At 37.8% G+C, this 25,740-nt stretch overlaps 1 protein-coding gene across 3 annotated transcripts in view; it reads left to right on the top strand.

The window, feature by feature from the left end:
• Nucleotides 1–25,740, top strand: part of LOC110821132 (uncharacterized) — a 51,343-nt gene that overhangs the window by 16,062 nt on the left and 9,541 nt on the right. For all 3 annotated transcript variants that reach the window (XM_088220917.1, XM_088220918.1, XM_088220916.1), the window contains 5 exons: nt 11,570–11,660; nt 16,845–16,925; nt 25,115–25,192; nt 25,329–25,364; nt 25,457–25,500. In XM_088220917.1, the coding sequence (XP_088077043.1) occupies nt 11,570–11,660; nt 16,845–16,925; nt 25,115–25,192; nt 25,329–25,364; nt 25,457–25,500 (330 nt within the window). The remainder of the gene's footprint in view (nt 1–11,569; nt 11,661–16,844; nt 16,926–25,114; nt 25,193–25,328; nt 25,365–25,456; nt 25,501–25,740) is intronic.

The raw sequence follows: 25,740 nt of genomic DNA, 5'->3' as shown, positions 1-25,740 counted from the left end.
GAGATTGGCTTCAGTTTTCATTGCGTGTCAAAACTCACATATAGGTCTCTTAAGAAGAGAGCTCTGATACCAAATAAAGGTTTTTAGAGATGAGGAAAATAGATGAATCTAAATTTCATAGAAGGATATTAGTGGATTACAACAGCAAAGAGAAAAACTTACATTAAATAGACTTGAAATTTAACTACTCACTAAGTTCATGATTTTAAATTAACTAACCACTATGTCATGATTATAAATATAAAACTTAGAAAATATTAAACTCCTAAAAACTAGAAAACACTACATCATGTGCAGTCCTGAAACAATATTTAATAGTATTGTGCTTCGGGTTGATAGCAGTCCAAGAAAATATTTTCACCTTCGAAGATACTCTAGCTTTCTAAAACCTCTTGGAAATATAGAATTTTGTGTCACTGGGTTTTATTACAAGGTAAGCATAGAAAGACTTACAAATGAATGAGCCAAGGGTCCATTTTCGGCTCTCTGGCTGTGTAGGCTTCTGTAAGGATACAAGCATATTCAATAAAGTTGTCAACTCAGCAGTCTCTCTATCTGATAGTTTGCGGTTAAAGTGAAAGTTCCAAGATAGCTAATACTGAAATTTGAGATGAAATTTAATCGAAAAATGGCCAGAGATAGGACACGATAATACCTCCTGTAACAAATTTGGAAAACCATCCTCCCAGCATCCAGAGATTAGGAAATGGTCAATTCGTGAGGAGAATCGCCCTCGTCTAGACCGACAAAGTAAATTGGGTGTTAGCTAAAGGGAGATCAGTGACTCATAATCCTGGATGCAGTTTGTTAGGGTTTCTACTAATGGATTTAGTTAAGGGGCGATGAACATGACAATGTTAAGAATTTCTTGAATGTCTTTGAAGTTACTTATTTTGAATAAAATTATGGTTTGTTAAGATTGAACTCTATGATCTTTTGAGTAAGTTCGTTCTCAAACTTCTCAATAATTTTTTGTATAGACATTTCCATTTATAGCAATGGAATTTATTAAGGTAGAGGAAGTATTTATGTTAATTATTCAAGGATTATCCTAATTTCCATATTAAGTAACCACCTCTCTTTGTCCTATTCTGTCTTATCCTTAAACTAAGTCATACTCATGCTTTAAAATATACTGTGAAATTATTTCACATAATACAATCTCTTACTACATTAATAGACATAATACAATATCTAAATGCACATAACTTAATTCTCTTCCTCTGGTACACCTTAGCAAAAGGTTTTATCTTCTCTATGATAGAGACCTTAGCATCATTCTTCTCCTCCAAATTGCGCTTGTTCTCAAGTGCAAAGTCTGAATAGCAAAGAGCAATTTGATTAGCAAGCTCTCAATAGGCATTCACAGGAGAGAGACCTTCCTAATGAATGAAAACCTCATAATGACCATTGCAAATGCGAGAATGCAGTTGAGCTTGTGAAGAAGGAGGACACCTTGCTGAACATTGGGAAGTGTAGGAAGAAGATTCTTTTGAGTGTGGTGTGGCCTAAGAGAAGAGACTGGAAAACTAGATGAATCTTGGAAGTAAAAGGGAGATCAAGCTTGTAAGCAACTTCATTGATTTGCTGAACAATAGGGAAAGGCCTATAAAAACGTGGAGCTAACATATGAATCTGCTTTTTCCCAATGAAGTTTGGTGGTATGGTTTGAGTTTTAACAGCACCAAATCACACACATTAAAGGACACCTCGTAGCAGTGAGAATCATAGGAATGCTTCATATGTTGTTGAGTTTGTAAGAGCTGATGCTTTTTTTTTTTTGAAATAAAAGTGTAGAGTAATATTGATGTGTAGGTGCCAAGGGGGCACCATCCATGTACAAAAGATTTATAGGTCAATTAGTATATCAACAATAAGAACCAAGTCAATCATGTTGTCAATGTTGTGATCCATAACAATAGAATTAAAATAGTGAAATCATCTGTCTTTGATATTTGCAGAAGTATCTTCTTACCTTCAAAAACTCTAAGGTTTCTCTCTTTCCAGATAATCCAAAAGATAGTAAGGGGAATGAGTCTGAAAAGTTTGTTTTTCTTGCACAAAAAATCCCAGGCCAGTAGTTCTTTCCTGACAGTTCTAGACATAACCCGGTTAATACCCAAAAGTCCATCGATCAAAGTCAAAAAGTTTTAGGTGAAAGGGCACCAGAGTAGTAGATGGTTGGTAGATTCTGCATCTTTTTGGCATAGGAAGCATCTGTTGGTCAGAATTATACCTCTTCTCATTAGATTATCAATTGTAAGAATGCGTTCTTTAGCAGCTTCCCACCCGAAAAAAGAAATTCTGGGTGGAGCAGAGGTGTTCCAAATCATTCTAGAAGGAAATTCCATGCCGTCCAGATTGCTTTGCCCCTGTAGGTAGTTGTAGAAAGAGTTGACAGTGAAAGTGCTCTTTTTGTTTGAGGTCCAAAGCAGCTTGTCATCATTGTTATTGAGTTTGAAGGTGGCCAACAGCTGTAGCATGTTCATATATTCAGTGATCTCCCAGTCTTGCAAATTTCTTTTGACCTCCACATTACAAACATTTCCATTTTCATCATCAAATGTGGTTCTAACAAGCATGTTTTTGTCCTTAGCAATGGCAAAAATCTGGGGAAACGAGATTGAAGAGTATTAGTGCTGCACCAAACGTCTTTCCAAAAGTGAATCTTGTTACCTTTACCCACAACCCATTTAGAGTAGGCAAACACAGCATCATTGGTTTCCATAACACCTTTCCACAGACTCATGCCGTGGGTGCATCTGTCCAGATGAGATCTGTCATTCTCCTAGCCCACTTGCTGTCAATAACATCTTTCCAAAGGCTCTTGTCATCATTCCAATATCTCCATATCTATTTACCGTGTAAAGTAGTATTTAGAGTTCCTAAAGATCTTAAGCCCAAACCACCGGCTTTAGTAGACGTCTTCACTTTGTCCCAATTAACAAGATGAAATCTCCTCTTACTCTCATCATCGCTCCACAAGAAATTACATTGATTTTTTTCAAGCCTTTTAGCAAATTTTGTAGGGATGGTTAGCATAGATAGGAAGTAGGTTGGGAGGTTGGCTAAAGTGTTTTTAATGAGAGTCAGCCGGCCACCTTTAGAGAGGAATCTTCTCTTCCATCTCGCAAGTCTTCCTTCGAAAAGGTCAATGATTGGATCCCAAGTTTTGCCATCTTTATATTTTGCATCAAGTGGAATTTCAAAATATTTGATGGGAAGTTGGTTGCTTTTACAACCCAGAACCTGAGCAAAAGGAGCTGCGGACCCAACACCAATCCCCACCATCTCAGATTTGAGCATATTAATTTTGAGGCCAGAAACTGCCTGCAACCAGAGTAAGATACAACGAAGGTGAAACAACATGTTGGGTTCGGGACGGCAAAAGATAAGAGTATCGTTCACGAAAAATAAGTGTGTAATGTCCAGCTGCTTGCTGCCACGACCCACCACGAAACCACTCAAAAGTTTTGCTTGTTTGGCTTGCTCAATCAACTTGTTTAAGGATTCCATGACCAGAATAAATAAGAGAGGAGAACCTGGGTCACCTTGTCTCAAACCTTTGGAAGTTTTGAAGAAAGAGGAGGGATCCCCATTAATCGGAACAGCAAAACTGGTATTCGAAATACAAGCCCGGATCCACTGCCGTCCTTTTGCCCTAAAACCGAATCTGTTAAGCAAATAATCAATAAAATCCCAGCTAACATTGTCGAAAGCCTTTTCCATGTCCAATTTACAAAGTATTCCACTCCCTCCTTTTTTTATCAAGTCGTTCACTGTCTCGTTGGAGATCATAATTGCTGTCCCCAATTATTTGATTAAGCACTTTGGAGAGCCTTTTTGCAAGGTCCTTAAAAAGTAACTTGTAAATGGAACCCATCAAGCTTGTAGGCATGAAATCACTAAATTCTCTACCACAATCTTTTTTGGGGATAAAGACAACAAATGTAGAATTGATAGACTTAATGAACGTACCATGCTTGTGGAAATCATTGAAGAAGTCAATAATATCATTCTTAATCACCTGCCAAAAATTCTGGAGGAATCTCATGTCAAAACCATCAGGTCCAGGGGCTTTATCCCTATTAATTTTTAGTGAAACAAATATAAACTTTATTTTTGATACAGTTTATGTTATTACAATTGAGGTATATAGATACAGAATTTCTAGCTACAAATAAGAAAATTAACATAAAAGTAGAGATTCTAATTGATTACACAATTATGGAGCATATTATATAGGAAAAAATATCTTGACTAATTGAGTAATATGATATTCTAGTCAACAATCCCTATTGCAATCTTTCAGACAAGTAGTAATTTCATTTTCAGTGAATGCATCTTCTAGAGCAAGCCGATCAAAATCAAGAATTTTATTGAAGTGCAAGCTGTCCAGTTTCGGTCTATAAGTAAAATCTTCATGGTAAAGGTTCTGTAAAAAAGAACTAGCAGCATCCCTTAATTCATTATTGCCAGAGACAGTGTGCCGGTTAACATGAAGATCAACAACATAATTATAGCTCCTTCTATGGTTGGCAAGACAATGAAAATATTTGAAGTTTTTATCACCGTCTTTTAGATACTTTTCCCTAACCTTTTTCCAGGATATAGCCTCCATGTTCATTCTGTTGGCGAGATTGATTTTCAAATTGTTCTTCTTCTCTTTATTGTTTTCATCCATCCAGATTGCTCTCACCCTCAAGTTTGTCAAGGGTGGCCCACTCATGCATGATTCCATTGTTGTGTTCTTCCTTCAAATCCACCTTTTTTGTCCACTTTTTGACTTCAATTTTAAGAAAGGAGAGCTTCTTGGCAATTCTGAAACTAGCAATGCCCTTAATATCTGTATTACCCCAAACATCTTCCACCATAGATCTAAAGCTGTTCACTTTATGCCATTTGTTATCAAGACAGAAGGAAATAGGGCCCCATTTGAATCACGAGCAGATCAGTAGATACCAAGAATTTGTCAATTCTATAAAAAGATGGAGGAACTCTTTGATTGCTCCAAGTCCATTGACCCTCCTTCAGTGGCAAATCCTCAAGGCAAAGATTATCAATATTATCCTTGAATTCTTGAGCACTAGAGGCTGAAAAAATCTCACCCGAACATTCATGTCTTTTCAAAATCATGTTGAAGTCACTACACACCACCCAATTCAGATCCCATTTGTTCCCGGCAGTTGGATAGTTCTGTCCATAAAATGGATCTTTCTAAAGTACATCCCCTGCAATAAACACCAGAAAAAACTCAATATTCCACAGTGACAATGTTAACAAAAAGACAGGAAAAAGTAACCTCATCAATTAGGGAGTTTTTGCATAATAATTTGTCCTTCTTCCACTTTACAAAAATATCACCAGTGGTACCCTTTAGCCAGAAGGGAGAGCCAATTTGTCTCATCTGATTTCCAAAGGCTTCGAATAATCTGCACATCGACTTCAAGTTAGGTTTCTTGCAAGGACATAATTTTGGTTTCCATCAATTTAAACACCCCTTTCCTTTTCTTCAAATCATTGATGCCCCTTACATTACAAGACACAATTTTGTCTATCATTGGGAGTCTGATGTCTCTCCGCCGTGCTCCTGCTCATTCTGGTTCTGCCTTCATAGTTTAATGAACATTGAAGACGCTTCAATTCCCTTGATCCATTCTCGCCCTGAATCCTTTTCTTGTGACTGACAGAAAATTCCTCATTGCTCTTCTCTCTCATTCTTTTTTCCAGTTCTGCAAATAAAGCCATAGCTTGTTCTTTGAAACCATCAAAAGGGACCCTAAGAATTTTACTGATTAGCTGGATGTTCCTCATAACCCTTCTTGAATAGATTTCTGCCTCATCAAATGTATCATTTGGACCGGTTCCACCTGCTCAATGACTGATGTTTCATCAACGGTAATAATGTTCGAGGAGCTGAATTCTCCCATCGCCTGATTCGCGATTAGATGCTCCCCACAAGTGGATTCTGGGGCAAGCGCAAGTTCCAAACCAGTCGGGAATGCTAAATGATCGGTGGTCGTGATTTCAGAGTCGGAGGAGAAGGATGAAAGCACTTCATCCCTATGCGTGCCATTTGCCAGTTCAGAATCTGAGTCAAAACTCAGGTAAGGAAAGTGGAGTGACCCTAGACAGTTCTTCACCCTTTTCTGTGTTGAATGCTTTCATTAAGCCTGTAGAAGAGGGCTGGGTCAGTTTTTTCTTGGGTCGCCACATCCATTTCATCTTAGGACTTATTTTTCTTGGGCTTTTAAGGTTTTTTGCTTCCCGACTGGGCCTAATGTGATCGATCCATTTCCCTTTTTCCTCCCTGGTGTATCTGGGCTTTTGACCCTGGTTGGAGGGTTTTTGAGATTCATAATTCGGCCGGGTAGTAATCGGGTCGGGTCGTGTCATCCCTTACCTAAATGCTCTGCTCGTTGCCTAGACGCAAAACATTGGTGAAAGAATGTGTCCCTACCTTTGTTGCCATAATTAAGAAATTTTGGTTACAATGGGGACAACAGAGTGTACCTTGAGTAGGAGTAGTCGATATAGGCCTTGAGTTTCCGGAGGCATTTTATTCAGGAGCCGAAGTGGTTCGCAAATGACGCTTTTCCGAGTGGACCAAGGGGACTTTGGCAAGCTTAAACATGGCTTTCATCAGCATCCACCATCCTCTAGCTTTGGACCCTTAAGGAATAAAAATACTGTTGAACACTTTTCCCTTTAGCTAAGAGTAAACTAAAAACCTCTCATTTGTGTTGAAGCAAAGAGCAATCCAGAGGGTTCGATTCTTAGTACTAATGTGTTTTTTCCAAAAACTGCCACCTTTGAACCAATAGAAGTCGCTTAGGGCATCCACGAGCCAGTTCACATCTTGTTTGCTTAGAGATATTATCGTTCTGAACCCTCAGCCATTTTCACAGATTTGTAGGCCATCGAGGTTTTTCCCGTTTCTAATGACGTCGAAGGACTTTCAGTGGATCAGGAAGAATTTTTTGTTGTGGTTTGTGAGCATCGGGAGGTTAGCTTGGCTAGCCGGTTGGTCGGCCGGGTAGGGGAGAACGGGCTCTCGGGGAGAGGGGAGTTTTAAGAGCTAATGCTTTAATTCTTGTAACATTGCATTGCGAACCCGAAGTTCACAATCAACAACTTTGACTTTAGTCAAATTAGGACAATGAGAGAGTAGTTTAGGGGTGTCCAACCATATGCTTCTACAAAGGAAGTGGCTTTAAGAGAAGAATGGAAGCAAATATTGTAAGCATATTCAATCTGGACAACCCAGTTAACTAATTGTGTTGGGTGATCTCCTTTAAACCAACATAAATACATCTATACTGTGTGGTTAACGACTTGACTTTGGCCATCTGTTTCGGCTGCCGGACTATGGCCACAAGGCTCACGGTAATTGTGATGAACATTGCTTTCCCCCTCTTTGCATGGTTCCCGGCGACCCGCGAGCAACTCTTTGGAAACTTCTTCTAAACGTCCGACCAGCAAGTGAATCCTCATTTTGGCTTGCTCACAGTCATTTTGATATGTTTTGTGAGGAAGGATTCAAGCATGGTATGCAAATCCGTCGACCCTTATGTTTTTGGTACTAAATTGTTAGGATTCCTAATAACGGATCTAGTTGTGGTGCGATAAACATGACAATTTAGACCTCATGGAGAGAGCTGTAACACCCAAGTATTTTAATTTTATTCTTATTATTATTTTTTTTATTTTCTTTTTTTTTTGTATTTGAATTTTTTAGATTTTTAATTAATTTAATTTGATTTAATTTAATTTAATTTAATGAAAATAAAAATAATAATAATGATAAAATTGGGTAAAAATATTATTTGGATTTAATTGAAATTGATTTTGAAAAAAAAGGGTGAAAATTTGGATTCTAGGGGTGTTTTTGAAAAGAAAATCGGAAATTGGGGGGTCAAAATGCAATTTAGAAAAGTTGTGCCACGTCAGCACCCACGTCAGCGGCCCGGTCAGCAGCCCCTGTCAACCAGGACACGCAGCGTGGCAAGGAAACACTGACCAGGGGACGGGCCACGAGGGCGATCCGCGTGAGCTCGATCCGCGTGAGCTCGATCGGACGGCCCAGATCTGTTCCCGCGCGCACGGACGGCCCAGATCAAACGTGCGCACGGACGGCCTAGATTCACGCGTATGGACGGTCCAGATTTAATCAAGCACGGACGGCCCGAATTGCATCTCGATGGACGGCCCAGATTTAATTCCAATTAAATCGCGATCGAACGGTTCAGATTTAATCTTGATGGATGGTTGAGATTAAAAGACAAAAGGTATAAATAACCCCACCCACACCTGACCACAAAACCCTAGCCGCCAGTGCCTCGCCAGAGAAGAAGAACCAGACGCTAGAAGAGCCGGTCGTCGCCACCCGCCGCCGCACTGGGGAAGTTTCCGACCGACGATCGAGGTAAATTTTCTCCCCCTGGCTCATTTTTCGATGCTGAGTCCGCCTATGGCCAAACCGGAGCCAAACCACCGGCCAAACGGCCGGAAAACCCAGCCAAAGTCCAGCGGTTCCGCCACGCCCCCCCTCTGTTTTTGCCTTCGATGAGGCCCTTCCTGGCCTTCTGCAAATTTTATACCACTGTGATCACCGTTCTTTTCTCTACAGGTTGATCGGAGCCAAACATCAAAACGTGACTCATGCCGGAGGAACCGCTGCACCCGAGAGCACCGCTGCCGGTAAGTTTTGGTTTTTCGTGATTTTTTGGCCCATCGAGGGCCCTAAGGTTGTTTTATCACAGGGACCGATGCAAATGTGGCCGAAAAACGCCGAAAACGGTCAACCCGAGGCTAATCGCCGCCGCAAGCAGCAGCGCCTTTGCCGGAGCACGGCGGAGCTGCCGTGTCGGAATTTCGATATTGGCCGAAAGGGGTCATAGGTCTGATTTGGGATTTTTTAGAACACGTGCAGGTACCGGTAGTTCGTTTCAGTTTTCCTGAAAAAATTCAAGAAAATTAGGAACAGCCTGTAGGCACACTGTAGAGTCGAATTCAGACCCCAAAACAAGTAAGGACCCCTCACCCTATTTTCTATCACGGTATTAAAGCTTAATAAGTAATTAAACGGTATTTTGAGATTTTATAGATGTATAATTGATTGAGATTGCCAATAGAGTCCGAGTCTGATACAGTGTTGGTCTGTTGTTGTTTGATCTAATTTTCAGTATTAAATGCAGTATGATATTTGATGTAATTATGTTATGGTCTCGTATGCATGAATCATAATTTCTTTTATTATGGTTTGTATTATGGTGAATCCGATACTGTGTTGTCTTGTTTGGTGTCAATTACTGGTTTACATGTTGTGTATGATTGGATTATTGAGATTAAGGAAAAAGGAAAAAAGGTTATGTGAATTGATAAGTGGAAAATGTGGACAGCCTGACTAGATATCCTGAGAGATGGTGGACGGACCGGGTCCGTAGGGAACCCTACTGGGAACGTGGTCTCTCATACCGGACGGGGTATGGGGACGGATCTGGAATCAGGTTGTAATGTTAATGGTTCACGGGTAGCGGGGACCTTCTATCGATTTCCATGGATACTAGTAGGCTGGTAAATGAGGAAAATATGTTGTTTAATGATTGAAATGCAAAGGCGTGGTAAGTGTTATGTTATAAAGTCTATATGATTTCATGATGATGATAATGTTATTGCTTTCATATGTTGTTTTCATGGATCTCACCGAAGTAAGTGGACAGTAAGGGTTTTTATGTTAATAAACGAGTTTGTTATAGATTATGCTCCATTGGTCATTTTTGTTTTCTACCCACCTTTACTTCCGTGGCGGTGAGATAGTGTGATGTCTTTACTGGGCTGGTGTAGCTCATCCCTTATTTAACCATTTCAGATCAGGAAGACGTTGTTCCCGATCTCGTTCCGTAGGAAGACGGCGAAGGGGACGCCTAAAGACTTTATAGTTATATTTATATTTTTTATTTCGAGTATCTCTTTTAGTTAGTTTGTTCCTTCATGTTTTGAGTACGTTTTGGTTATTGTATAAGGAATGTGAATCAAAATTTTTATTACGTTTCCGCATTTGAAATTTTTAATACATATATTTCATTTAAACTTCCGGGTCCGTTACAAGAGAACCCTATAATCTCGAGTAAGGAGGTACTCAAACTTTTCAATAATTCTCAATGCATACATTTCTACTTACAGCAACAGAATTTATTACAATAGAGGAAGTAGTTATGGTAGTTATTCTAGAATTCTCCTAATTTCCCTATAGTGTTCTCCTTATCCTATTCTCTCTTATCCTTAAACTAAGTCATACTCATACCCTAATACATATTGTGCTATTAGGCACAATACAATATCTAATACATTGGTAGACTCAATACACTATCTAAATACACAACTTAATTTCTCTTCCTCCTTTAATAGACCTTGGCAAAAGGTGTTATCTTCTGAATGGAAACTTTTAACAAAATTATTGTATCCATCCATAGTTATTCTTACTCTTGGAGGACTGTGGGCCCATAGACACATAATCGACCAGGAACCTTTTTCTTTCACGCTTAGCAATACTAACAAAGAAAATCTTCCTTCGCCCACATCAATCCCGTTTGCGATGGATATGTCTCCTTTATACAGTGGATAATGCCTAGCCAGTAGGTAATTTGGCTACAGAAATTTTATTCAGTGATACTGAACTCGCGGAGTTTGTAGGCCTAGGGGTTTAACAGTTCCTTGCATTTTTTTCGAAGCTCACTATGTTAGTATGTTCCAAGAGGATATGTGATTTGCCTCTTGGGAAAGGCATTACCTTCTAAAAATCAAAATTGAATTGCATATGAAATTTCTTGGAATTGCTTACTAGATGTCATGCTTCAGAGTTCTTTCATGTAGTCATGTGCCTAAGATTGTTGCTGTATTTATTGTGGCTGCAATTTTTTTTAAAAATATTATTGACATTGCTGCCTGCAACAATACTTAAGTAAATTTATTTGTATTGATGAGATCTCAGTACAAGGTCCTATGGTTTACAGCATGTCAACTGTTGAGCAGTACGTTATTTACGAATAATTGACTTAATATTATATATGCAGTTAATAGCTTGGTGCTGTGTGATAATATTATTGTTTACTTAATACTAAATTGTTGCAGAAAGGTTGAGAATAATAGTTTACCACTTGTATTAAGGAATCTCCTTGCCTATAGAGGATATCATTAGTCATTTATGATTACATGCTGATATTTCCTTATCCTCCTGCCCTGCACTTTCATGCCACTTGGGGCAGTGTGCTCCAACTCCAAGTATGTAAAATTAGACAAGTTAATTTCCTGGAGGATTTTGACTGGCTAAAAGTTTCCTTTCTTTCTTTGTAATAATGTCAGCAATTTCAATTCTTGTTGCTTTACACCAATTAGATACATAACTTCTGGATGATATAGTCAGTAGGTCCTCGTATACTTTACTAATAACTTCTGCAATTCTCAGTCTGGAGGACTTAAATTTGATTGGTATACTTCTTGGAAATTACCTTAACTGATTTAATACTAGAAATATAACATCAGAAGGGGTGCTTGCTACCATTTCCAGGGAAGACGAACTGGTGAAGCGTGCCAAAACACTTAAAGTAAATGCTGGAATTGATCCTGATGCAGATATTGGTCCAGTTATTAGTAAAGAGGTGAAACATGTCTCTGTTACCTTTCTGTTTTTCATCTGCACTTAAGAAGAGAAAAATAGAAAGGAACAAGTTTAAAAGCTAAAGAAATTATTTGAGGGAAGTTTTTCCTCTATTTTCTGCTTTTTATTTTCCAGCTCCAAAGGAGCATATTTATACATAAATGAATAACAACTTTTCTGGACCAGAACTAAATTTTGTGGGGTCAGGGAATATTCAGAATTGGTGTAGGTGACACACCACCAATTCTATTATTCTCCTTTCTACGGTACACAAGAAAGGACAAAAGAGATGAATATTGTTTTTCTTCTAGAATAACAATTATTTTCTACATTTTCTACACTCCCCCTCAATCTAAGTTTACATAGATATTGTGTAAACCTAAAGTGGATACAATATTTTAAATACATGTTTAGGAAGAGCTTTGGTTAGTATATCAGCAACTTGTCGATCTGTGGGAATGTGAATGATGTCTATAACATTGTCTTCGATCTTCTCTATGATAAAATGCCAGTCTATCTCCACATGCTTTGTCCTATTATGATGGACTGGATTCTTTGCTATTCGGATAGTTGACTGATTATCACACCACACTTTTATAGGCGCTCCTGGAGTTAGGTTTAGCTCTTGCAATACTCTCTTTAACCAGACACCTTCACATATACCATGGGCAAGGGCCCTGAATTCAGATTCTGCACTATTCTGTGATACTATTGATTGCTTCTTACTTCATCATGTAACAAGATTACCCCAGACGTAGGTGTAGTACCTTGAGGTTGACCTCCTATCATTGACTGAACCAGCCCAATCAGCATCTATATAAACTCCTATCTCCATATCTGTGTTCTTTTGGAAAAATATTCCATGTCCTAATGTTTTCTTTAGATACCTGAGAATCCTGTACATAGCTCCCATGTGTGTGTTAGTTGGTTGACTCATAAACTGGCTCACTGTGCTGATTGCAAAACTTATATCTGGTCTCGTATGTGCCAAATATATGAGCTTCCCAACTAACCTCTGATATCTCTCCTTATCAGTCAACTTGTCACCCTCACTCTTGCCAAGTTTCACAGTAGAATCCATGAGTGTGTTTGCAGGCTTGCAGCCGAGCATTCCGGTCTTGTTTAGGAGATCAAGTATATATTTCCGTTGAACCATGGAAATTCCCTTCTTTGATTATGCAATCTCAATGCCTAGAAATATCTGAGTATTCATAGGTCTTTTATCTCAAATTTTTTGGCCAAGAACTCTTTTAATTTATGAATTTCTTCATCATTGTTCCTGTAATTATAATATCGTCAACATAAACTATTAAGATCGACTTCTTACCCGAGTCGCAGTGTTTGATAAATAAAGTGTGATCTGACTGACACTACTCATATCCCACTTGCTTGACAGCCCTTGTGAATCTTCCAAACCATGCCCTTGGAGACTGCTTGAGTCCATAGAGTGCCTTTTTGAGTCTGTACACCTGATGAGAGTTGTCGTTTGTCTCAAAACCTGGAGGGATGTCCATGTACACTTCCTCCTCCAAGTCTCCGTTAAGGAAAACATTCTTCACATCTAATTGAAATAAGGGCCAGTCTAGATTTACTGTAAGAGAAAACAAGATCCGTATCGTGTTGTGCTTGGCTACAGGAGAGAAAGTCTCTTGATAGTCTATTCCATACGATTCTGTGAACCTCTTTGCCACCAGACGGAGTTTGTGTCTGTCTATACTGTCATTAGGATTATATTTAGTTGTGAAAACGTATTTATATCCTACCTGACGCTTGTCAGGAGACAACTTTGTCAATTCCCATGTCCTATTCTTTTCAAGAGCTCTCATTTCTTCCTGAATAGCTGCTCACCATTCTGGAATTTTGAGTGCCTCATGAACTGTCTTGGGCTCAGGTGAGCTCTCATCTAGTTTGCTTACAAAAACATGATATTCTGTAAACAGATTACCAAGTGACAAATAATCCTGTATGGGGTGGTTAGTACAGAATCTGGTTCATTTTCTCAAGGCAATAGCTAAATCATCATCAGTAGTAATAGTCTTATTAGTCGGGTCCAAGACGGTCGGAGGCGGATTCGAGTCGTAGCAAAGCTCAGTCCCTGCTGGAACACTACCTTTCTGGGACTTGTTCCTCCTAGTATAGACACGTAACTCCTTTGTTGTGGGTAATGTACTTTCTAGTTTGGGCTCATTTTGTGTGGGTGATATCTAGTGTGTGTGGACAAGTGGTGAAGAAATGGTAGCTTCCCAAATGTGACATTCCTGAGTATGTTTCTCTCCTTGAATGTCGCTTTTGGAATAAAATAGTTTATCTTAGAAAAAAGTGACATCCATGGTGTGATAGAACCGACGAGTATATGAAAAAAAGTATTTGTATCCTTTTTGATGAGAAGAATAACCCACAAAAATGCACTTAAGGGCTCTAGGATCAAGTTTAACCCGAAGGTGTGAGTGGACATGAATATATGTCGAGCAGCCAAAGATCTTTAGTGGTAGGGAATTTAGGATACGAGAATGTAGAAAGGATTTTGAGAGAAGATTAAATGAGGTTTGATACTTGAGGACTCGGGAAGGCATTCTGTTTATCAAGTAAGTGGCTGTGAGTAAGGCTTTCCCCCAAAAATGTTTTGGTACATTCATAGCAAATATAATGGATCTGGTGACTTACAGAATGTGTCTATTTTTTTCTCTTCGCAACACCATTCTGTTTAGGGGAATAGATGCATGAACTCTGATGAATTATACCATTTTCAACAAAATAACTATTAAGGGTTGATGTAAAGTACTCACAAGTATTATCAGATCTTAACACTTATATTGTTGTGCCAAATTGGGTTTTAATCATTTTGTGAAAATTTTGAAATATGGCTTTTATTTCTGACTTCTGTTTTATAAGGAATACCCAAGTGATCCTTATGTGATCATCAATGAAGGATACAAATCACTTATTTTAGGATATGTCATTGAGTTGGGAAGGTTCCCAAACATCATTGTGAATTAAGGAAAATGGTTTAGATGATGTATACTTGAGAATAGGAAAAGTATTCCGAACATGCTTAGAAAGTTGACAGGTTTCATATCGATATAACAAAGAGTCTTTATTAGTGAACAATGACGGAAACATTTTCTTTAAATACAGAAAGTTTGGATGTCCCAAGCAGGAATACCATAACATGATTTCATGGTCACAAGTACTACTAATAGAAATAGAATCAGTCCATACTACATTTGGAGCTTTGTCTACTAGAAGGTTCAACACGGAGGAGGTAGAGTCTGGTATACACTCCAGCATTGCCAATCATCTTCCCCAAATCCGAGTATTGAAATTTACACAAAATTGAACCAAATTTGGCAACACAGTTGAGATCAGTAGTCAAGTTTCCGAACTGATAGTAAATTATATGCTAAATTTGGAACAAAGAAACCGATTCCAGAACAATTGAGGGTGACACGACAACTAAGCCAATACCAACTACTCTAGATACAGTTTCATCTGCAACCCTAATGGTGAAATATTCACTGCAAGGATGGTAATCTTTAAACAGAGAAACATTACTAGTCATGTGGTCGGTTGCACCGGAATCAACTATCCATGCTTGTTCACCTGTAGAACATGCTGTAAAACAGAGTACATGAGGATTATCACCTTTTTGAGTGACTGTTTTATTAGCTGAACCTTGGGATAACAATTTTTGAATAGTCTTTTGGAGAATATCAAGTTGCTCTGGGGTAAAATGGTCCTTTCTAGAACCTGAGGCAGAATCAGACCCTTCCATCTTCATTTGTTGTTGCAACTACATCTGCGTTACTTCGCGATTCTGTGGAGCTTTCGGATTTCAGAGGACAACGGTCGGCTGGCTTGCCATGAAGTTGCCAGCAAGAGTCGCGTACGTGGTTGGGCTTTTTGTAGTAATCACAAAATGGTCTGCCCTTTTTCTTGCGACTCTCAGAATGCGTCGTTAGAGCTGACGCATTCTTAGATGACCCTGCTACAACACGGGCCCTCACCCATCATAATTTTCTTTCGGCTCTCCTATCTTCTGACTCTGAGAAGGCTTCGTGAATGCTGGGCAGAGGCTTTTGACCCAAAATGCGTCCTATTAAATCGTCAAGGTAGGGATTTAGACCCAACAGAAATTTAAACATTCTCTTTCGTTCAACCAAGTTCTGGTAGGTTCTGGTATCTTCAGGGAGGACCCATTTCACCTCTTCAAACTCGTCAAACCGCTGCCAGCTTCACGTAAGAATATTGTAATATTGTGTCACGATAGAGTCGCCCTGATGGAGGTCGTGGAAGGCTGTTTCCACTTCAAACACAGCTGCGGTATTGTCTTTGGAAGAATAAAATTTCTTGGTAGAAACCCAAACGTCGTGAGTAGTTTTGTATAGGAGGAAATTTTCTCCTATTTCCGACGTCATTGAGGTGACGAGCCAAGACATGACGAGGCTGTTCTCCATTTTCTATGTCTTTGCGTTTGGATCAGTGGCGAGTGGTGGTGGTGCTTCTCCGGTGATATATTCCTCTTTACCCTTGCTCCGGATAAAAAGCAGTACAGAAGAGAACCACTGTAGATAGTTGTTTTCAGTCAGCTTGTGGCCCGTAATCTGTGAAGAGGCTTGCTCTTCGGTGCCGTGTGTGACTGCTGAAGAAAAGAAAGGTCTTGAAAATACATCAGGTGATGATGAGGACGACATGCCTCTAGAAGCCATAACACTTGTTATATTATGCTAGAACAGGGGTAATCGAATGCAGAATCAGAACCGAAGAAGCTCTGATACCATAAAGAAATTATGAAGCTATTTTGAGGGAAGTTTTTCCTTTATTTTTTGCTTTTTATTTTCCAGCTCCAAAGGAATATATTTATACACAAATAAATAACAATTTTTCTGTATCAGAACCAGATTTTGTGGGGTCAGGGAATATTCAGAATTGGTGTAGGTGACACACCACCAATTATGTTATTCTCCTTTCTACGGTACACAAGAAAGGACAAAGGAGATGACAACTGTTTTCCTTCTAAAATAACAGCTATTTTCTATGTTTTCTATAAAAGCTTCGGTTTTTACCGTAACGTCTTTGAAAGCTGGAAACATGTTATGCTGCCAGATTAATCAATGTTGCATGTTTGATACCCCCCATTTTTCTGATTTCCTGTATTTGTTTGTTTTTATGCTTGTTGAACTCACAGGTGAAGGATTGGATATGCAGAGCAGTTCAAAGCGGTGTTGACAGTGGTGCAAGGCTTCTTCTTGATGGCAGATATGTTTCGGTACTTATCTGTTTTATTTTCATTAGGTGCAGTTTATTCAGTGTTTGCATCTTCTTAAGATGAATACTCATGTCTCTTGCGTTCTGGTTCCCTTTGCTAATTGCGATCCGTTGATTTGGGTTAAATCTGTCCTTCCGGACATAAAGAATTATGACATTTCTTTTTTTTTTTTCGAGGGCAACTTATATATTGCCACGGCTTTGAATGTCTTTTACAACGTGTTCAGTTCAATTTTCATTCCATCCTTAGCTTACACTTTCTTTTAATTGAAAAAGAAAATATACTTGTAGGGAGAAAGAGATACAAGAAGGGAGCATTGAATACCTCGAAGAAGCAAAACAAAAAACAAGAGAAGCTAACTAATCACAAGAAAGAATAGCTGGCCAATCTCTGCATAAAATTAACGAAGAACCATCCTTGAAGTGGCTGTCAGCCTTGCCCAAACTTGTAAAAAACATTCTTCCAAAGAATCATAAAAGTTGATTCATAATTTCTAATGATTCTAGCATGGTCAAACCAGATAACCCACAAACTAGCAAAAACAGGCCCCACACATGAAAGAACCTTAGGTCCCTCTTCATCCTTAGGCGTAGCACAAATGGAAGAGGAAAACTCTCCACATTTTGAGGAGAGATCAAGTAGTGCCAATAGACTAAAAAATACACCACCAAGTTCTCCAAGCCATCTCAGAGTGTAAGAAAATATGATAGTGGGTCTTAACATTTTGATAGCTCGTCGCACACATCCTTGGTGATAAAGCACAATTCAGTCTGCGAATCGTATATAACATTTTGGTAGCTCATCACACACATCCTTGGTAACAAAGCACAATTCAGTCTGCGAATCGTATAAAGCCTATTCTAAATCACAATCCAAACAAAAACTTTCGTTTTAAAGGGAGCTTGAACTTTCAATAAGGGTTCACGAGGAGGAACATTATGAATCTCATGATTGTGTACAATTTACAGGACCAGATCCAAAGACTAGATCCTAGAGCTTGGATAACTAGAAAACATCATAGAATCAAGAGCGTCAGTTACACTAGCCATGGCTTTTGCTTCTCCATCATTAAGGTTATGGAAGAAAGCAAATTCCAAGAGAAAATTGTTTTCTCGAATCACAATAGAGGATATGAGAGAAAAATGTTTATTGAATAATCTATAAAGTTTGGGGAAGCAGGAAGCAAGAGAAACAATGTCAATTCAAGGATCCTCCTGAAATAGAAAATGAGAGCTATTGCCAACCATCAACTAAAGTAGTAGTAAGAATGAGACATTAAGACCAAAGATAGCCTTCTAGGGACTCTTGTAAGTGCTTGAAACAATGACTTTAGAATCCCACCCATTCTGGTGAGGTCCATACTGGGTCTTAATAACCTTGTGGCAAAGATAGTAGATTTCTGAAGAAAACCTCCATAACCATTTAGCTAAAGGAGAGAAATTTTTATAATGAAGATTCCCAACACCAAGAACCTTTTCTTCTCTCCTCAGCTAACATCTCTCCCAACTATGTGATCTCTCTTACTCACTTGATTCCCATATTAAGAAAAATCTTATCACTCCCTCAATTTTATTATCACCCTTTTAGGAATTTAAAGAGATGGGAAATACGAAGGGATGCTGGACAAAGACAATTAGATAAGAGCAACCCCATACCCTTGGAGAAAGAGACACCCTTCTAAGAATCTAAACACTTAGGGATCTTATAATGGATCCCAAAAGTAATAAACCTGATGATTGCCTCCAAGGGGAACACCATGGTAGGTAAAGGACCACTCATTGACATCATACCCCATAGAATCTACAAGAGCCTTCACGTCCTAATTTTCAATATAATGATCAGGAACCCACTCTTCCCAAGATTATTGCACAAACCAAAATAGTCAAAAAAATGTACATAATGGTGATCACATTATAGAATTGAGTATGGTCATTGGATAGAGATTGGTTTGTGAATATGACTAGAAATCTGAACGACTATGAAGTGGGTGAGTATGAAGCATTGCGGTAGCTACTATCCACGAAATAGATCAATCCTAACAGGGATCAAGTCAAAACAAAATGGTGAATTCACTGTTAAGTTTTACTACAACTACTTTGGTGAGAGGTGAGACTGATAGAGTGCCCAATTTCTCTGCTTATTAGATTTGGAAAGTAAAGACACCTCCAAGAATTGCTTTCTTTGCATGGGAGACAAGTTGGGAATGTATTTTGACGATCGACAAGTTGAGATAAGAGGCAAAATCATGGTTAATGGATGTTATTTGTGTAAGAAAATTGCTAAATCTTGTAACTATATTGAAGATTTTTGAAAAAAAATACTTTTTATTTCTTATTCTTTTTGTTTATGCTTAAGATATATATGTATATATGTGTGTAAGGAATTATCCTTATTTAAGGAAGATTCTAATTACATGATATTATTTTATTATTAGAACTCTAAATAATAAAATATTCTATTTAACATAATATCTTATTTGAATTCTTATTAATACTGCCTCTAAGTTGGTGCAAATATATCACACATGCTTGACTTGCAAAATAGATTCAGAAGAGATTTATTGTATAGTTTTTTAGTGAAGATATCTGCTACCTGATCATCAGAAAATACATGATATAAGCATAGGGAGTCATCAACCACTTTCTCTTTTCTGAAGTGTCGATCAATCTCAATGTGTTTTGTTCTGTCATGTTGAACTGGGTTATGAATAATGTTAATTGTTGCTTTATTGTCACAAAACATGAATAATTTCTCATCTTTAAGCAGTTTTAATTCCCCAATTAACTTGCAAGCATAATAATTCATATACTACTTGGACCATTGCTCTATATTTTATCTTAGCACTAGAGTGGACAACTACACTTTGTTTCTTACTTTCCATGTAACTAAATTGTCTCATATGAATGTGTAATAACCCATAGTTGATCTTCTATCATCTAGAAATCCAACCGATTGACATTTGTAAATATATCTATTTTAAGGTGACCATATTTAGGAAAGAGTATACATTTTTCTGGTGCAGATTTTATGTATCGTAATATGCAGAAGACATGTAAATGAATCTTGCGAGGATCATGCATGTATTAGCTCACTAGACTAACTGCATATGGTATATCAAGTCTGGTATGTGAGAGATAAATGAGTCGTCTAACTAATCTATGATATTTTTCCAAGTCGACTGATGTAGTACTACTTGTTTGTAGTTTGTGATTGCTCCTAATAGGTGACTTTACCGGCTTGCAATCTAGTGCACTAGTTTTTTCTAATAAGTTTATGATGTACTTTCTTTGAGAAATGAAGATCATTTTATTAGATCTGATAACTTCAATTCCCAAGATATATTACAATTTTTTTAAATCGTTTATTTCAAACTCTCGAGTAAGAAGTTATTTTAGTCGGGACATCTCCTCCATATCATCTTCAATCACCACAATATTATTTATATAAATAATGAGAAAAGTAACCTTACCCTCATGATGTTTGACGAACAAAGTATGATCAATATTGCTTTGTTGATATCCAAAAGAGATCATACATCTTCTAAACCTTTCAAATCATGTTCTTGGAGACTGATTCAATCTGTATAGGACATTCTTTAATTTGCAAACTTTTCCTTACGTAATCTCATCTTCAAATTTAAGTGAAATTTTCATGTATACCTCTTCCTCTAAGTCTCCATAGAGGAATACATTTTTTATATCAAACTGTTGTAGGTCCCAATCAAGGTTAACTGTAAAAGACAAAAGTATTCTAATTTTGTTCTCTTTACAACATGTGTAAGATCTTCTGATAGTCAATTCTATAGATATGAATAAATCATTTAGCCACCAATTTAGTTTTGTATCTTATAATCGATTCGTTTGTTTTGTGTTTTACAGTGAATACCCATTTGTAACCAACCATCTTCTTTACCTGTGGAGGTGAAACAAGTTATCATGTTTTATATTTGTCAATGCTATCATTTTTTCAATCACGACTTCCTTCTACTTGAGATTTTTAGAATTTCTCTTAAATTCTGTAGAATAGACACAGAGAAAACAATTTAAATATAATAATCAATTTGAAATTTGATCACATCTGCAGGACAATTTGTTTGGAAGTCTTGATGGTAATCTAACTCCTACTGTAATCCACTTAGTTAAACAAATTATTGAGAAATAATCATATTTTCTTACTTTGTGCCATGAAATTTATTCTGAAATTTATAAATTTGAGCGTTATTATCCACTTGTAAATATTTAGGAGATGTTGCATTTCATATTTTTTTGACAGTATTAAGCAACATATATATTCTGGTAATATAGGTTGCATGGAATTAATGAGTCACGATATTACCAATGAACTCTCAAAGTCCCATCTATTATATTCTAAACTATCAACATTTGACTTTTTCACCTCACCAGTAATGTAACCCTGCAATTTTTTAGATTTGATGAACAATCTCGATCAAGTAAGATAATTAGTTCAATTAAATTTTACGGGACTGATTTGTAATGAAGAGTTATCAAAACGTAACACTCACATTTTTTGCTTATGTTATTTTAGAGTACTAAATATAAGAAGAAAAATATCCAATAATAAAAAGCAGACCTCCAAATCTGTATTAAAGCAGCCAACGAAGGACAAAAATTTGGAATCAGATCTGGCTTGACTCAACTTGACTCAGTTCAGCTTAGCTCAACTTAGTTTGACTTGGCTCGGCAGCGGCTCAGATGCGGACAACTATGCTCAGGCATGGATGGACCAGGTTTGAGTTGTCTAGTGCGCGAAATGGCCAAATCAGATGTCCCCGTGCGTGGAAAACCCGAATGGCATGGCGGAGGAGATCAGTCTGGTCAATGCAATGTAATTCAGCGCGTGACTGTAGCAACATGGTGTGCGGGAGGAGCAATCAAGTCATCTCCAGACGCGGATAGGCCGGAACGGAGCGGCGGAGGGCGCAGAATGACAAATATGCCAAATGCGCGCAGCCGCGTGAAAAAAAGGTAGATGTGAGATCAAGCCGGATATTGTGTGGAAAGGAACCAAATTTGTCACGATCGAGTGTTTCTGCCGGTGTTCCAAAGTTTTTTGGGACGAAAGGGATGAAGTCGACAGAGCGTGTGGCTCACGTGCCTCTGTTGTCAACAGCGCGTGAGGCTCACACACGTGGAAACCAGTTGGTGTGCTGGCCGGTGGTGATCGGTGCCGTCTGGGATGGTGATGAGTTTGGTTTTTTGGTAGTTAAGTATTAACTCAGCCTATTTTATTATTTTAAGGTTTGGAAAAAAATTCCGAAATTATAATTCTAAAATAATAGTACTTTGACTCTGGTACCATGATAATTTTTAAAGAAAAAATATATTATTTTTTATTTCTTATTCTTTGTATTTACACTTAGAAAATATATATAGGGAATTATTTTTATTTTAGAAGGATTTTAATTACATGATATTACTTTATTATTACAATTCTAAATAATAAAATATTTTATTTAGCATAATATCCTATTTAATATAGAATTCTTATCAACACATATCCTTCTTTGCTGCGCTATGGCTTATGATTTTTAGACAATGGTCTATGGGCTTATGGGGATTAACTGGGTGATGACGTGTACTGTAAAAGATGAGATTTGGGCTTGTGAAAAGGTTTATAATAAAAGAAAGTTTGTAAAGCTGATTCCATTAAGTATTTTCAGTATGGTACTTGGCTCCTTTGCCTGTTAGTATGATTTGGAAGCTTCAGATATCATGGCAGAGCTGTTATTGGAGCGAGCTCCAAAATGATTCCTCTCCTGCTTTCCTATGTGACTATAATAGAGATAACCTCATTTAGAGATGATATATCTTCTTTCCCAAGATTTGGACTCTGATTTGATCAGATTATGGACTTAGACTAGCCATGGATTGGTAGGCATGATCCATTTCCACAAACTGCTTTAGGCTGACGGCATTCCTTGCTGCAGTATCCGTATAATTCTTGCCTCCAGTTTTTTAATAAGTTAGGATACTAAGTAATTGACCTGTTTCCCTGCTGTGTAGATCATGTTCTTCATTGTCAGTATTTGGGCAACATTGTTACCCTGCAATAGGTTTCTCAAACTTCATTCCACACCTCTTTTAGAACTAGGAAGAAACATACAAAATATTGGTTGTCTCTGGTGACATTGAGTTCCAGAGCCAGATCATTATCATAGAGTCTTTGTCATCCCATACATCAAATTGCTGGTCTCCCTGGTTGAGGTCCAGTGCCCAGAATGTGGCTGAGTTCCTTTTTTTTTTCAGGATTGTTTGGATCGGTTATGATCAGTTTAAATAATTCTTTCCATTCAAATGATAGGCTACCTGAGTTGGTTAAAATTCTTTGTTGGTTTGTGTTTTCTACGTGGAATCTTTTCCAGCAATTTGAGACATAACTTCCAACATGATTTAAAGTTCTTTTGGACAATTAAGACCAATTTAATAGGACAAAATTGGGGGTTACCAGGCTGAATAGGTGCAAATTCGGAGCTGGAAGATAACTCCCGTGTGTCAAGACAGTCTGCCTGCAGCTGATGTGGTGCATAATTGCGGTTCTAGTGACTGGACAGAGAGGTAGCTGGAACAGGCACACGAGGGGCAAGCACAGCTGGAAGCTGCTCGGCTAGTGGTTGCACATGGTAGGGGCAGGCGCCACTAGAGACAGTGCAGCTGGTGGCTGCGCACAGGAAGGGCAGGTGCACTTGAAACAGCTGACTAGAAGGCTGAGCAAAAGGTGGCGTGGCTGGAGGATTTGGTTGTGTAGTTGGGGCACAACCGGGCTGCCACTGCCAGTGACGAAGGTCGGTCTTGATTGGTGGTGGCCGGCTACTGTAGTGGTGTCAGCAGGCTACTATGGCTGACCTCCTTTAGAGTTTTTTTTTTTGGCAACGAAGGCGAACTAGATTTGGAAAAGGAGCTAGAATCTTTTACCTAAAGATCTGATACAATGTGATGTTTATTTTCTTGAATATGAAGGCTCTATATATAATAGTTCTCTAGAGTAATAAAGAAAACCAACAATTAATTCCATAGGGCGTATTTTACCAGAATACAATTTAACTTAATTATCCTAGATTAGTTACATATAAAGTACATTCTCTAACACCATTCACTATCTTTTGGGTAATTTAGAAAGAACAAAATGGTAGGGCTTTTGATGATATAGAGGATGAGTGGGCAAACATTAAGGATGGGTGGTTTTATTTTTTTGGCTTGCTGATTTTAGGTCATGACATATACAAGGTGAAAAATTTTGGGAATGTCATTGAAATGATTACTACTATGTAAATATTTTTGTATATAGGTGGCACCCTCTTGGTGCTTTATAATATACTTTTATACTTTTTATTTAAAAAAATAATACATTCTCCAACACAAGCCATATGGACTAGTAAATTGGATTTCTCTTTCAAGCTGAAATAGGAAGTAATGATCTTATGATTGAGAGTCTGCAGGAAATATGTATGCATGTGGTATTAAGTAGTAGCTTTGAAGTTGAATTGTAGTTTTATGTGACTCTAATTTCTTTGTTGTTGTGGGTGAGGTTGTTGCACTTTTAGAAGTACAGTTAATATATTTCTAGATAAACCTTTGTATCATTTGCAGAGAATTGGCTATATCTGTTATTTTTTAGTTTTTCTATTTGTGTTATGAGATTATTTTTTATTGTAGTCCTACTAAAGTTGCACATTTATCTAGCATGAAATACTTTCTCCTTTAGGCTTTGGGCCACAATGTTACTTGGAAGTTTGGCGTACAGTATAAACTGTTATCTTTATATGTTTGGAAAAACGAAAGGAACTGTTTGGTTTGCGTCTTAGGCATGAATGGAAAAGTAAAATCATGATGGAGGCTCAAATGCCCTTGGTTACTTAATGCTGGTAAAGTTGGGATGAATTGCATGACATGAACATGGTTGCTGATTGATTAGGGGAATGTAGTTCTTGGATGGTTAATTTGTCACACTTCTAAGGTCAGTGACACTTCTCCCACACCATGGTTTATCCTTCTACCACCTGCTAAAATTCCATATAGTCTGCTTTCTTAATTTGTTTTTTTTCTTGTCCTTCTCATTCATATTTTAGTATGAAAGATCTTGTGGACCAAATGAATTCTGATATGCTTGGCATGTGATCGTGAAGTTTATTCTTGAGAAATCATATATGAAACACACTGAAATATATGTAGGTTCTGGGATATGAGAAAGGAAGTTTTGTTGGTCCCACCATCTTATGTGATGTTACTGTTAACATGGAATGCTACAAGGTACCTTTCCAGTGGTTGCATTTCTTTATATACCTTCGAAATGAATAAACTTGTACTATTTCATGGCTTTCAGTAGGAGAGTAATTGAATTAGTGTCCTTGGCATATTCTTGACTATACTGTCTTGTGTTGGGCAGGAAGAAATTTTTGGGCCACTTCTTCTGTGCATGAAGGTATCACTTGATTATTTTTCCTCTTGCATTTCTAAAATTGCTTTTGTAGCATTAATCAGAGGCTTGTTAATTGGATTTCATATGATGAGCAGGCAGACAGTATTGAAGAAGCTATAGACATTGTAAACCGGAACAGGTACTTGATTTAACTTGTCCTCTTGATCACAAGAACAAATGCCATAGTTACAAATGTTCTTCTGTTGACTCCTAATTCTAATGATTTTTTGGAAATTCTAATTGTCGATGCTTGGTGTATTTTACAAGTGTGCTTTTCTGAAATTTCTAATTGTAGTCAATTGGAAGTTTCTTGATCAGGTGATGGGTGATAAGGGATTCGGTAATAGGTGGAGAAATTGGATTCGAGGATGTTTATCCT

This window comes from Carica papaya, chromosome 5 (assembly GCF_054855325.1).
Source record: "Carica papaya isolate Zhongbai chromosome 5, ASM5485532v1, whole genome shotgun sequence".
NCBI lineage: Eukaryota > Viridiplantae > Streptophyta > Magnoliopsida > Brassicales > Caricaceae > Carica > Carica papaya.
This window is presented reverse-complemented; position numbering and strand designations above follow the sequence as displayed.